The sequence below is a fragment of the Pan troglodytes genome, chromosome 6 (assembly GCF_028858775.2).
Source record: "Pan troglodytes isolate AG18354 chromosome 6, NHGRI_mPanTro3-v2.0_pri, whole genome shotgun sequence".
NCBI lineage: Eukaryota > Metazoa > Chordata > Mammalia > Primates > Hominidae > Pan > Pan troglodytes.
Window position 1 is genome coordinate 46,273,508 of NC_072404.2, and position 14,085 is coordinate 46,287,592.

Here is a 14,085-nt window from a genome sequence, read left to right on the forward strand (position 1 = left end):
AATCCAGATGACCTAGGAGCTTAGTGATCTTTGTCATATGTTGCCAGTAAGTAATTGCATTATTATCATTCTCCTTTCAGTGCCCATGTCACAGAACAGTACAACTACTTACCAATACCCACACATCCAAACACTGTGGGATGGGATACATAAAATTGGTAATATGCTGCTTTGCTTCCTAAAATATTTAAAGCGGCTTTAAGACACCTAAATGCATGGCATTGAGGTTCCAAATGGTGGTCAGAAAGTCTGTGAGAAAAAGACGTAAACGATAAACGATATCGTTAAAAGATTCGACCTGCTTCTATATCTCATTGTGTCTTAACTTGGAAAAGCAATGGTAATGAATAAACCTCAGAAAGTAGAAAAGATTGAGCTGAGTAAGGAGGTTGTGAAGCTCTGACTCCTGCCTTTGGTGGGGCGGGTGGGGGGTGGCAGTGTACTACTGGCATATGGCTTATGTATGTGGGGGATGTTATAGGAAGTTGAGTGGAGCTAAAGAAGTGGAAAAAAAGAGCAAAATGAGGAACCAGAGAGAAACTGAAAGGGGAATTTGTTGGATGAATTGCAGGGAACACTTTGACCATAAGAGTTATTCAGCTGTGAAACATACTCAGTGGTGAGAATAAAAATGCTTGGAACCTTGGCTATTAAACCCCCAAATTCTAAACATTTTGTACATTTTGGAGATTGCATACTTTTTCCACCACTGCATTCCTCACTGGGAACAAGAAATGCCACAAATCTTTCCCCTTAATATAGTAAATTTAGTTTTACAAATAAGAAAGGATTATAGAAATGTATAAAGCATAGTTTTAACAGAAGGCTCAAAGTAGTTCTCAGATAACCACAGGCTGCACCATGTAGCCTTAATTATTTCTTCTCTACATATTGCCAAGTTAAATTATTTCTAATCTTTTTCTCCTTTCAACTTGCTCAACTGAATAAACCAACAAAAATAATCACAGAATGATGATGTTAGAAGTGACCTTTGGGATTACTTGATTCAACTTTCTACTTTTAAAGAAGAAGAAACTAACCCTCAAAGAGGAAAAGTGACCTGAAGAAAACCCCACAGAGCATTTCATACTGTTTTCTCTAAAAGTCCGTGAACATCAAATGTGCCAACGGCTGTTTTACAGAGAGGACATGTGGGTATTGCAACTTCCTGGTTTCCTAATGTAGCTTGTCCTGTTTTTTAGGATGGAAAAGGAAGCAGGTAAATGGGAAAGAAGCAGGTGTCTTGATGTCTGTAAGTCACACCTGTTAGTCTAGAAACCTGCCATTGGGAGACTCAGTCAAGCTTGGCTGGCCCAGGAAGGATGGTTGTCTCTGGTCTAACTGTAGGTCATTTCAGAAGCACTTACAGTGGTTCAATGTTGCTTGAGCAAATAATGAGTAGACATTCCCTAGACGTGTCCATCATCCTAGCAAGCTCTGGTTGATAGAACCAGGACTTAGAGAGAAAGTGGGCAGAAGGGTGCTCACGTCTTCTGTTTAAGTGTGGATTAGAGGTTAGAGTGCTTGGGCCATGTTTCCTTCTAAGGCCAGAGCAAGACAGAACAGAGCAGTTATCAGATAAATTTTGTCAAAATGGATAATCCAGATCATTCAAGGAAAAAAATAAATAACCAAAACCTACAGCATTTGAACTCATTCTCTATGTGTTTTTTTGTTTACTGAGGGTGGGTGGTGGAAGGCCTGGATTTGAGTCCTGGCTCTCGGTTCCCCCTTAAGCATCTTACATAACCTCTCTGATTCCCCCAGCTGACTCACAAAGTGAAGGATTCCTACCTACCTCCTGCCTATACAATTAGAGGGCATTTTTATGACCTGAAATCCACTCAATAAACATTTCTGAGAACACATGATGTACCAGGCAAACTGCTAGGTGCTGGAGAGATGAATATAAACATGTCCTTGTTCTGAAGAAGCTCATCCCATATTTAAGATAAGGAGACTGTGGCACATTTACAACTCAGATAACTGCAATATTGCAAGTGCTATCTTAGCTCTATGAACAAAAAGGCTATGGGAAAACAGGAGAAGTGGTTAATTATGCCTTGCAGGGACTGTAATTTCAGGATATTATTTTGATTGTAACTTAAAACAAATGAGTGCACAACTATGGAAAATTGTGTGACTAAGCATGAATCAACAAATACCTTGACTATACCTAAATTATAAAAATTACCATAGCGCATGAAAACACTGCCTGCCTGCCTATTTAGACCAATCATTGCTTCACCCATTTTTGTGGCAAGCAACAGCGCTAGCAAGTTTTGAGAGCAACACCAAATTACATCAGAGAAAGTAAGTCTCATGCCATTGTCAATTACTGCATAGGACGAAACAGCTATCTAGAGTGTCTCATTAGAAACAAACAAAAACCAATGATTGGAAAAAGTGAATTCTCAATTATCTAAGATGGGGTTGGAATGAATAACTCCACAAAAGGAGAACACCTGTTATCCAATTAATTCAATCTTCTTCTCTTTTCCCCAACCCTCCACCAAATGTTTTGCTATAGTGGACAAAAAAAAAAAGACCTGTTTGAGTTGGTGAGTAATTTCACTTATGGGGAAAATGCAGACGCTTGGGTTTTAAAAGCTGCAAGGTATAAAAATAAGCCGCAGATTCTACAGTCAATCCTTGGTTTGCTTGCATGGTTCACGTTATAATTATTTGCCTTTCCAACACTGGGTAACTTTTCTTACTCCTCTGTCAGTTACCACAGAATGCTGGAACTAGAAAGAACGATAGAAACCAGCCAGTCCAACTTCCTTTACCATGAGGAATGAGACTCAGGCTTGTCTTTCCATATCACATCTGGCCTTTTAATATTTCTTTTGTTAACAATCATATCAGATGGAAGCATAATAGAAGGTAAAGCTCAAAGTGATCTTGTAATACATCCATCTTTAAAAGCCAGAGTGTAAAAGGAATCAAGTCAAATGATGCTATATACACAAATAACAGAGCTGCAGTCCCTCTGTATTGATACATTGATGGGCTGTTCCAGCTCCGGATGTGACCTCCCTATCAAGTCAATAATGTCACAATCTAAACAAACTTAGGCAATTTGCCTTCATGAAAAAACTACTCCAAACAAAAAAGAGAATTGTCATTCCACAAAGCAGCCAACTGCACTAGACTGGGATTATAGTGTGGAATTAGTCAGAACGTGGTTTATTAAATAAAACACTAGAACGGCCAATTTGTCTGGAGGTCTAGGAATTAAAATAGTGCTTTGTTTTTCCAATGCCACATTCCAGAGGAAGCAGCAAGCGGAGGGAACAGGCAACAGGGAATTCTACCAACAGGGAATTCTACCACAATCTATCTCTCTACCAAACAGGCACACACATTCATACCAGGGTGGGCATGTGGACTCTAATCCCTTCTTAGTGGAAAACACACATTTTTAAATGAATCCCCAATCTAGAATGAATTACCGTAATAGCCACAGCCGGAGCGAGTCTGCTGATGAGAAACGCAGATCTGGCCACCTGCTTTGAGACGCCTTGGACCACAACACTGCCGGGGTCTTTAACGGTTGGCCTTTTCGAGTAGGGCATCTGCCCTCCTAAATCGCGTTTAAATCCCAGGAAAAGAGAGAAGATGCCTCCCTCAATTTTTGAACTATGCTGCTCTTGCTGTATCCGTTTCTGCTGAACATAGCATTGATATTTTTTCAAAGAGAAGGGGGGAAAAACAAGGGGAGAATTGCACCACTGCAGATTCCAAGAGAAGTAAGCACAAAACTACAGCAACGTCAAATAATATCTTCTTCGGCAACTAGGAAAATCCCCACATGCTATCTGGTGTCAGCCCAATGCAGACTGAGGCGCGCTGTGCCCGGAACCACAGGAAGCCGGGCATCTCTGCAGCCTGTGTCCCTGCCAGCTCCCCCTACGCGCTGAAATTCGGCAGGGAAGAAGTTATGGTGCCCAGCCTGTGTGTGCAAGACAGAGACACCGCGCATCATGGCTCTGAAAATCAGCCAAGTGGCCGGGACGTCAAAGCGGCAGAGCAATCAGAATGCCCTGGAGCCGGGGATGGAGGGGCCACATTGTTTGAGCCCTCGGATTTTGCTGCATTGTCACCGCCCGGGAACGTAGGGGTAGCAGGAAGCACACCTCCAGCCAAAAATGGACCGGACGCATTTTTTTCCCCCCGGCGGCTCCCTCCCTGCCTGTCTGCAAGTCGCAATACGGTAGGCGACATGACGGACTGCTCCCGCTAAAACTCAGGTGGCAGGCCCGGCTGAGAGGCGCAGCCGGCCGGTAACAGGGAGGCGCTGGGGGAGCACCCACACAGCGCCTCCTCCCCTCCTGCACCCGTCCATGGGAGCAAGGGCCGGACCTGGGCACGCGCCCCTCGAGCGAGCACCGGCGAGCCCGTGCGGAGGCTCTGGGCGCTCTCTGGGCTAACCACGGGCATTGCATGGGACACAATTGTTCAAAAGCGAGCCCAAGGCGAAGCGCAAATCCAGAGCTTTGGTTCACAAGGGGTGGGTGTGGGCTGGGAAGGGGGATTACGTAGGTCTCTCCGCCCCCTCCCCTGACACCTCCTCGCCACTGGGAGGGCGCTGAGGGGCGGGGGAGGCGCTGCGAACCCGCTTGGGGGCTTCTTTGTTTCTCTCCGTACCCCGCAGGAGGGCCGGGTGCGCCTGCAGTACCCAAGCCGGGGTCGCCACCCGGGGATGCCGGCCCAGCCCGGGCGGCGGCGCGACCCAGGCTGACAATTGAACCTCGCGGGAGAAGCGAGAGGGTGGGGAGGAGGGTGGATCTCGGCCCCGGGAAGGGAGGGCGCTGCCGGGGCCTCGCGTGCGGCGGGGAAGCCGCCCAGAGAAGGGCGGGGGGGGGGGGGGAAGGGGCGGCAGACAGTGTCCCCGCGCTACGCCCGCTTACCTTGGCAGCCCTGGCCTGGGCACAGATCATGCTCCTGTCAGCGCGCAGATTAGAGCTGGGGGGCGCACGTGCCCCGCATAGTGCACCGGGCGCCTGGGACTGGCTGGGGAGGGGACCCTGGCGACCGCCCGCTCTCGCCGCGCTCTGGCTGCCGGGTGCCCCGAGAGAGCGGAGGCCACGGCCACTGTCACGGCGGAGGGGCGCGCGCGGCTCGGCGAGTGTGTGCGCGAGGAGGGGGCCGGTTCGGTCAGAGTCGCACGGTGTTCCGGCTCCAACAACAGCGCCTGATGCGCGGTAACGCAGCACACTTCATCGCTTTATCCTCCTGCTTGCATCCCCTCCCTCCCTGCCTGCTCCTCTGTGGGTACCAGACTCCAGAACCAACCACAAGCCGGGCTTGCTCTCATTAGCGCTGCCCCGCCCTGCAGCCTCCGCGCACCCCCACCCCCGCCCCCGCGGTAAATATATATCGATTCTTGTTACCGCCGGCCCCATCCTTCCAACACCCAGCACGCGTACTGGGCATATCCAACACCAACCCTGGCTCCTCGGCCCTTTTGTGTGTGTGCAAACAGTGTAGCAGAAAGGATGCGGTACAGACACTCTAGGCGGGTACCCTGTGACAGGTGTTCTTGGCCTCTGTCTTAGACACTTTCCTCGCTTACCTTACACACAGTTAAGAACGCTCAGAGACACATTTCAGGAACCGTCCTGTATTTGCACAAGCACACAAAACATCGTAATGACAAATGCAAAGGATGAAAATCACCCCAGAATATCTATTGTTGGGCAAACCTAGCTCCCAAACCGGTTTTTCTATTACACTGCACACAGTGTCAGAATGCCAGAACGAGAAGGAGGCAAAGTCTAGACCCTTCCAGGTACAGCCAACTGAGATGCAAAGAGAAGTGAAATGCTAGTTACTATTGGTGGCTGGCTGCTCCATGTATGCACATTTTTGTGCATCTGGTCGACATTTGGTTTGTGTGTGTTCACATAAAATGCAGAGGCTTTGAGCACATAATCTCTATAGCCTGGGATTTTATGATCCAACCACATTCTCTACAATGCTGATTTATTCCTTCCCATTATTTTGCCCAGCATCCTCTACATGAGCTTTTTTTCACTTTCTGAGAAGTTATCTTCTTTCCCAGACCCCAAATTCCGCCTCCTCTAGAATAAACAAAGGCTTCACCCTGACTTCAGAACTCCTTACTGAAGACCTGAGTACGGACTTGTCAAAACCAAATCTCCTTCCCCTTCCACCCACAGTGGCTAGTTTCTCAGTGCCTCTCATTCCACTGACCTGCCTCTTGGCATTGATTTCACTCTTACAACTGGAACTTTCCAGAACTGGAAACTTTGGACGATGTGAAGGCAGCTTCACCAGCTGTGCTCTTTTCTGCAAGGAGGCACAGCCCTTCTCTTTCCGTATTCCACTTGGGGTGCCCAGTCCTTTCCTGACAGACCCTTTTCTTTGCCTGACAGCAGTCAGATCTTCTGGTCAGATGAGCTCAAAGCAGACCACTTTTCAAACCTTAGCTAAGAATCCACACAGAAAGCTGTGCACACATTTCTCCGGATTTTACACTTGGATTAGTACCAACTCCTATATGAAGAAAACTCTCCGAGAATAGACTTGAACAGGCTGTGGCAGTAAACAGCAACAGCAACCAACCATGTGATGTTTCCAACCAGAGACTTGAAAGAAAACAAAAACTTTCACATAAACCAGCATCCATGGTTTCTAAATTAGCACAATGTCACCAAACCACAATAAAGGATAATTTTTTTACCTCAACTAATTGCCAGGATGTTCACCTCATTATTTTCAGTGAATCAGCATCAACTTGTCTCAGAGATGTTTGCTCTCTGTTCTATCCATCATGGAGATGACTTGACAAGTCCACATCTCTCATAGAGGTTATTGATGTAGCGATCCTTGTGGTGTGCTTTATCCTCCCCTGAGAAGTTGCTTTTTTTATACTGAAGACAAAAGATATTAAAATAGCAGTACACAAAGTTTCACATCCTGAGTAGATAAAGAAGCCTTGTAGAGCAGCTTCTACATGTCAGGTGCAATGGCAGCATATACAGACTCCTGTGTATTGTCCCCTTTTATTTTTATTATTTTTATTTTTTGTGAGGGGTCTCACTCCAATGCCCAGGGTGGAGTATAGTGGTGCAATCTCCATTCACTGCAACCTCCGCCTCCCAGGCTCAAGCAACTCTCCCCCCTCAGCCTCCCGAGTACCTGGGAGTACAGGTGTGTGCCACCATGCCTGGCTAATTTGTTTTTTGTATTTTTAGTGGAGATGGGGTTTTGCCAAGTTGCCCAGGCTGGTCTTGAACTCCTGAGCTCAAGCAATCCTCCTGCCTCAGCCCCCAAAGTGCTAGGGTTACAGACGTGAACCACCATGCCTGGCCTGTTTTGTTTGTTATTCCTAACAGTCCCCCTGTAGTCTGGGTAGCATGATCCTATTTTACAGAAGAAAGCAAAAAGGCTATGTTAGTTCTGTAATTTCCTTAAGGTCTTGTTTCAAGCAGAAGACCTTGAATCTGGAGTTTACAGATGTCAGCTGCCCTAACCTTAAAGAGAAGAGTATTTGGTGGAGAAAGGAAAAGACATGGCATGAATCTTAAAGCCATCCTAGTAGTCATATTTATTAAGTTTCTAATGTACTCAAAATACTGTTATAAATAATAAGTCACAGTCCCAGTGCGTCCCTCCTAATACTAACCTTATATAATGGCGTAAAGTGAATGTTGAAGGTTTTGAGATGCATATACAAACACCTATATTATCATAATGCCCATGCAACCGAATATTCCACCTTTTGTAACTCGAGGCCCAGGAGGACCCAGGGAGGGGGTGACATGCCTGCTCACCTGCTCATCTCAGGCCACATGCAGATAAAGATTAGCAAACAGAGGACCATTCACAAATGGTCCCTACAATGCTGAGAAAACGATTACTTGAACCAATCCAGGGCTTTATCTTTGGGGATAGGCCTTCAACATAACGTCGGAAGTGAACGCACTATAACTAGGGGAGGAAAAAGACCGAGCTGTTGAAGCTGTCTCACACAGTCTCTGCACAGGAACAAATTGTAGCCAATAATACAAGATTGTCATTTGGACTTTCCTAATGACTAATGATGGTGAGCATCTACTTTTGTGCTTCTCTTCCATCCGTCTATCATTTGTAGTAAAGTGCTCAAAATTTTTGCTCATTTTTAAGTGGGTTGTTTGCTTTTATATTGTTCATTTTTGAGAGTTCTTTCTGTATTCTAGATACAATGTCTTTGTCAGATACGTTTTCTGAATATTTCCTCCCCATGTGTGGCTTGTCTTTTCATTCTCTTAGTAGTTTCTGTCGCAGAGTAAACGTCTTTAAAGTTGATGGAGTTCAATGTATCAACTTTTTCTTTCAGAGATCATGCTTTTGGTATACCTAAGAACTCTTTTGACTAACCAAGGTTACAAAGAGTTGTGTTTTGCTGATAAGTTTCAAGATTTTACATTTTACACTTAAGTATTTGGTTCATTTTGAATTCTTATTATTTTTTAGGTGTGAGCTATGGATGGTGACTTTTTTATTTGTTGGCTTATTTGTTTTTGCACATGGGATGTCCAATTCTTCTAGCACCACTTATTGAAAAGACGATCCTTTCTTGATTGAATCGCTTTTGCAACTTTTCAATAATCGCTTGGTTAGATTTGCAGGGGTCTCTTTCTATATTCTCTGTTTTGTGCCTCTGATCTGTCTTTCTATTGTTTTACAAATACTACACTATTTTGTAGATGTATACTGCCTTAAAATCAGGTAGTGTGAACCCTCCAATTCTGTCCTTTTTAAACATTATTTTGGCTATTTTCATTTCTTTGCCTTTTTATATGAATTTAGAAATGTTTGTCAATATCTACAAAAAAAATTCCCACTGGGATTTTGATTGCAATTGTGTTAAATTTATAGATGAATATCAGAAGAACTGACATTTTAACAATCTTCCAATTTCTGAATACCTTTCAACCCACAAACTTAGCATTTCTCTGCATTTGTTTAGGTTTCCTTTGATTTATTTCATCAGTAGTTGAAGTTTTCAGCATGCAAATTCTACACAGATTCTAAGAGTTTCCATGTAGATTCTAAGAGTTACATTTTTTTGGAACTATTGTAAAAGGTATTGATTTTAATTTTGAATTTCACTTTGTATTAAAGTGTACCTGGGATTTGTTTTAATTAAGTATGCACATGCATACATACAGACATGGAAATGCTTCTCATGAAGGGAGAAGTTTATACTCACAGAACCCTAGAAACAGGAGGCATGGCATACCGCGCAGGGCCACAGGGGGAGCTCCTGGGTCAATCAGGAGGCAGAAGCCCGGGAGAGCATGGCTCAGAGCCTCTATTTTGTATGCTGTGGTAAGGAATGGCCAGGCAGGGCAGGCCAGTTTGAGCAAGTCTAGGATTTGATAGTTCCAATAATTTCAGTGGCTGTGGGCTATAGAGGTAGTCTCTAGGTGTCCTGTACTTGTCCCTGGGGAGACTTAGGGCAAGGGAAATTGGTTTGCTATGTGAGTTGGACAAAGGAGGTGGTTGTGGGCATGGACTCTGGATTGGTTGGTTTACATATGAATGGTGGGCTCTCAGACAAGTTGTTTGCCATCTCTAGGAATTAGCTAGCCCTGGGAGGGGCAGTTTCTTCCAAGCCTGCAAAGCCCCTAAGATGTCAAGGCACCACAAAATATGGAAAATAAAAAAACATAACTAAAACTCATTCACTGGTAGAATAGAAAAAAAAAATAATTAGTGTGTGTGTGTATTTTTTACGTATCCTGTGACCTTGCTGAACTCATTTATTCATTCTAGTAGCTTTTGTATAGATTTCTTGGAATTTTCAATGTAGATAATTATGTTGTCTGTGAATAGAGGATGTTTTATTCTTGCTTTCCAATCTGTATGCCTGTTGTTTCTTTTTTCTACCTTCTTTCACCAGCTATCCTTTCTATTTATTGCACGTATTTTTTTATTTTATTAATTAAAAAATGTATTACTGAGCTTTTACTTTATGATAGGCAGTGTAAATATCAATCACACTAAACTTGTGGTCAAGTTAAACATGTAAGTACAATATGATACACGTGCTGAGAGAGGGACATGTTGTCAGTGTGAGAGGAGCAACCACTCTAATATGGCTAGGGAGGCTAGAAACGCCTCTATTAATAGAGCTTTGAATGAAGAACAGAAGTTTGTTGGGTGACCAAAAGACATCCGAAGAAGAAAGAAAAGCATATATGAAAAAGCAGAAGACAGAAAGAACAAAATGTACTTGGGAATGTACTTGGTGAAGAGTTCAATTTGACTGGAGCAAAGAGAGTGGTGTCAGAGAGAAGACTGGAAGCAAAGGTTTGAGACATACGTGACAGGCCAAACATGCCCTGCTCCAGCTGTTAGAATTCATTCGGCAAGTAATGGAGAACCCTAAAGAGTTTTAAAGCCAGGAACAGAAACAACGAGATTTGTCATTTAAATATATAGAAAAAGCCATGTGTGGTGGCATGTACCTGTAGTTCTAGCTACTTGAGAGGCTGAGGCAGAAGGATCACTTGAGCCCAGGAGTTCAAGTCCAGCCTGGGCAACATCATGAGACCTTGTCTCTATTTTTTTTTAATTAAACATAAATAAATGAAAAACATATTGTGAAGCAAAATATACAGTGTATAAATTTTACAAATTATTATTTGTAATACTTTTAGATTATTAATATATGTTGATCAAAAATTAAAATTAAAAATTCAGAAAAGAGAGAGATGTTGATAACAAGTGTCAGATGAGGATGGCAGCTGGCTAATTTGCCCTCGCCCACCTTTCCATCAAAATACTTATTAAAAAGCACGAGACAAAGAAAAGTGACACACAAGTATGAACTATGAATGCTTATCAACAATTTATCATATGCCAGAAAGTTTCTCACTAACCTAATCAAAGTGTGTTTAGGCATTAAAACACAGCCAGACCAAAACAAAAGAAAGAAATTAGAAACAAATGCCTTTAGAAAGGTGAAGCCTTCATTTAGGAAGAGCAATAGAGGGTGACAATAAGAGTACAGACACAAGGCAAATCACCTGGGTTTGAAACTTTGATCAATTATTTACTTCTTTGTACTCTTCTGCAATTTATTTAAATTCAATTTCCTCATCTATAAAACTACTTATGAATATTTTTACCTTAAAAATTATTGGCTGGGCGCAGTGGCTCACACCTGTAATCCCAGCACTTTGGGAGGCCGAGGCGGGCAGATCACGAGGTCAGGAGATCAAGACCATCCTGGCTAACACGGTGAAACCCCGTCTCTACTAAAAAATACAAAAAATTAGCTGGGCATGGTGGCAGGCGCCTGTAGTCCCAGCTACTGGGGAGGCTGAGGCAGGAGAATAGCGTGAACCCAGGAGGCAGAACTTGCAGTGAGCTGAGATCGTGCCACTGCACTCCGGCCTGGGCGACAGAACAAGACTCCATCTCAAAAAAAAAAAATTGTTGAGAGTCTAGTGAGATAACAAATGTAAAGTTTATAACATTGTGATTAATACGTGGTAGCCTTCAGTATTCCTTAGCTCATTCCATCAGTAATGTTCTTTTCAAGTCCATTTGGAGATTTCAACAGGCTGTAATGTATATGACTAAGGTTAAAAGTGTTTTGAGGGAAGTGAGATATTGCAAATTTTTTAAAGTTTTACTCAAAAAATTTTTAAACCAAATTACACAAAAGTAAAGTGGGCAAAAGTTACTAAAAAACTTTGATGGATGATTTAAAATTTGCAATGAATGCATGAAAAATTCTTAAATAGCCCTATGACCCAATTAAGTGCAAATTAAATTGAGATACCTTTTTCCTCATTTTAGGACTTGTATTTCTCCTGGTAGGAAAGTAAATCATTCCAACATATCTGAAGTGTAATTTGCATTTATGTCAAGGATCTTTACACAGTTCCTGTGATTAAATGTAATGCATCAGTTAGTTATTGCTGCCTAACAAACCATCCCAAAACTTAGTTAACAACCATGTACTATTTCTCCTGAGTCTATAAATCCACTATAAATTGCTGATCTAGTCCAGACTAAGCTGATCTCAGCTGGGCTCCTTTGTGTGGGCAGTTGGCAGGTTTCCTAGGAGCTGGCTGATCTAGGACAACTTCATCTGGGACAACTTGGCTCTGTTCCATATGGTCACTCATCCTGTAATAGGCTATTCCAGTCTTGTTTTCATAGCAGTAGCTGGAGCGAGCGAGAGAGAGAGAAATATGCTTCTGAGGTCTGGTCTCAGAATTGGCACACTGTCAGTTCTACCATATTCTGCTGGCCAAAGCCCATCATGAGGCCAGCCCAGATTCAAGTGATAGGGAAAGACACTCCACTCACTGATGGAAGGAACTGCAAGGCCACAGGGTAAAGAGTATGAATACAGAGTGGATGGAGAATAGAAGCCAAAAAACAACAGTATTGTCAGAAATAAAAGAGATAAGAAAACCACACTGGCCAAAATCTGAGCAGGATTCTAACAATTGCACCCTTAAAATGAAGGACTGAGATTGTATTCTTGGACTGTATATCACATGATCTGACCTCTGGAATCTAGCATGGATCATACAACATCAAATGAGGTAGGATAAAACTTTGAGCCCTCCTCCCACCACATTTTCTTTGACCAACTTTGAGGCATTCACCTAAACACACCAGGGGTCATCCTTCCACTGTTTGACATTTATCTTCTGAGCTGGCTAAAAATGGTCTTGCAATTGTCCCTCTATTTTTTTTTCTATTCATCCGCTTAGATCTATATCTCACAGAATAGACATGACAGAGAACATAAGGGCCAGGAAGAGCTACACTGCTCTCTAGAATGCTTAGTCACCCATGATGAAAGCTTTATGAGCTAAAGTGGATCCAGGATGAGCTATGGAAGGAGTGAACACTGGAGCAGGAGTATAGACTTAAATGAAGTATGCTCTTCAAAAACATTGCAAACTGGGTGTCCAGTTTAAATAACCTAGCCTACCAAAGGATGTATACACCCAACCACAATCCTGTAGACCCCTGTTGCCTGCAAGGCACTGAAAGTTAAAGTTAAACTGAAGTCAGCAGTGAGGAAGCTAAGAATGTTCCTCTCACCGCACACTCCAAGAACCTGGAGAACTCTCTGGCCATTTGAGGAATCATAAAATAAACAATTTAAAAACAAAAATGGGAGCACTAGAAGTACACCTTGTTAAAGTGATAATATTGTTTTGAGAAATTTTAAAAAAGATCATATAGATGAAATAACTTTATGCCAATTTTTTAAATTTAGAAGGTATTTCCTAGATAACTTTATAAAGTTGACAAAGAAAATATAAAAATGTTAAAAAAACTGATGAAGGTAGATATACAAAAAGGAGAGGAACAACAAAAATGTAAGAAAATTCTAAATGCAAATACAAATTAAAAATCAATATTGGAGACTGACAGGGAAGAAAAGGCACTATAGAAAATAAAGGATTGATATAAAAGATAACCCTGAGGAAACTACCAAATTCCAGAGGAAAATGACAATGAAATGGATAAGAGAATAAATGCAAGCTATATAGTACAGATAAAGGAGCCCCAACCTTAAAATTTTGTTTTTCTCAGGGGAAAGAGGGAAAACTTGAACCAAAAGTAAAATAAAACAATCAAAAACTTTACAGAAGCAAAGTTTCCTGAGTTGATGTAATCCTTGGGTCTACAAGTCTAAAGAATTCTTGGTATTCCAAAAAAATATATAAATAAATAAAAATCTTACACCTAAATATATAGTAAATTTTAGATTATTATCAACACTGAAAAAATTATACAAGTGACATTAAACATATAGAAAAAAACGAAAGAACAAAAGACTGGCTGAACTGATTTCTATTCTCCATCATCAAATGCTAACATACTCTAAAACAACATTTGAGAGTGCAAAATATTTTGTCAGTAAAAATTCTATACCTTCCTAAGTTATTCAGATGTAAAAGCAATAGAAAGATTGCTCAAGATATCGAGGAGTTCATAAACATAATACTCTTGTACCTTCCTAAAAAAATCTCCTCTAAAATATACATCAAGACAGCAAGACAGAAATAAAAATGCAGAAATATAGAACTA

General features: G+C 42.3%; 2 protein-coding genes across 11 annotated transcripts in view; one reads left to right on the forward strand and one right to left on the reverse strand.

Annotated features, from left to right (window-relative positions):
* The window catches only part of HECW1 (HECT, C2 and WW domain containing E3 ubiquitin protein ligase 1), a 449,514-nt gene extending 444,294 nt beyond the window's left edge, over positions 1–5,220 (reverse strand). For 3 of the 7 annotated variants that reach the window (XM_016957318.4, XM_016957315.4, XM_016957317.4), the window contains exon 1: positions 4,914–5,030. In XM_016957318.4, the coding sequence (XP_016812807.1) occupies positions 4,914–4,943 (30 nt within the window). In that variant the 5' untranslated portion in view covers positions 4,944–5,030. Of the gene's footprint in view, positions 1–3,455; positions 3,546–4,913 lie in introns of those variants that run through there. The other 4 variants (XM_009452959.5, XM_063814176.1, XM_009452960.5 and 1 more) reach the window with 4 other exon arrangements.
* Positions 3,726–14,085, forward strand: part of LOC112209777 (uncharacterized) — a 161,131-nt gene continuing 150,771 nt past the window's right edge. For all 4 annotated transcript variants that reach the window (XR_008548972.2, XM_063814177.1, XM_024357801.3 and 1 more), the window contains exon 1: positions 3,726–4,216. Coding sequence is in view for 3 of the 4 variants with exons in the window: in XM_063814177.1 (XP_063670247.1) it covers positions 3,815–4,216 (402 nt within the window). In the remaining variant the exon portion in view is untranslated. The remainder of the gene's footprint in view (positions 4,217–14,085) is intronic.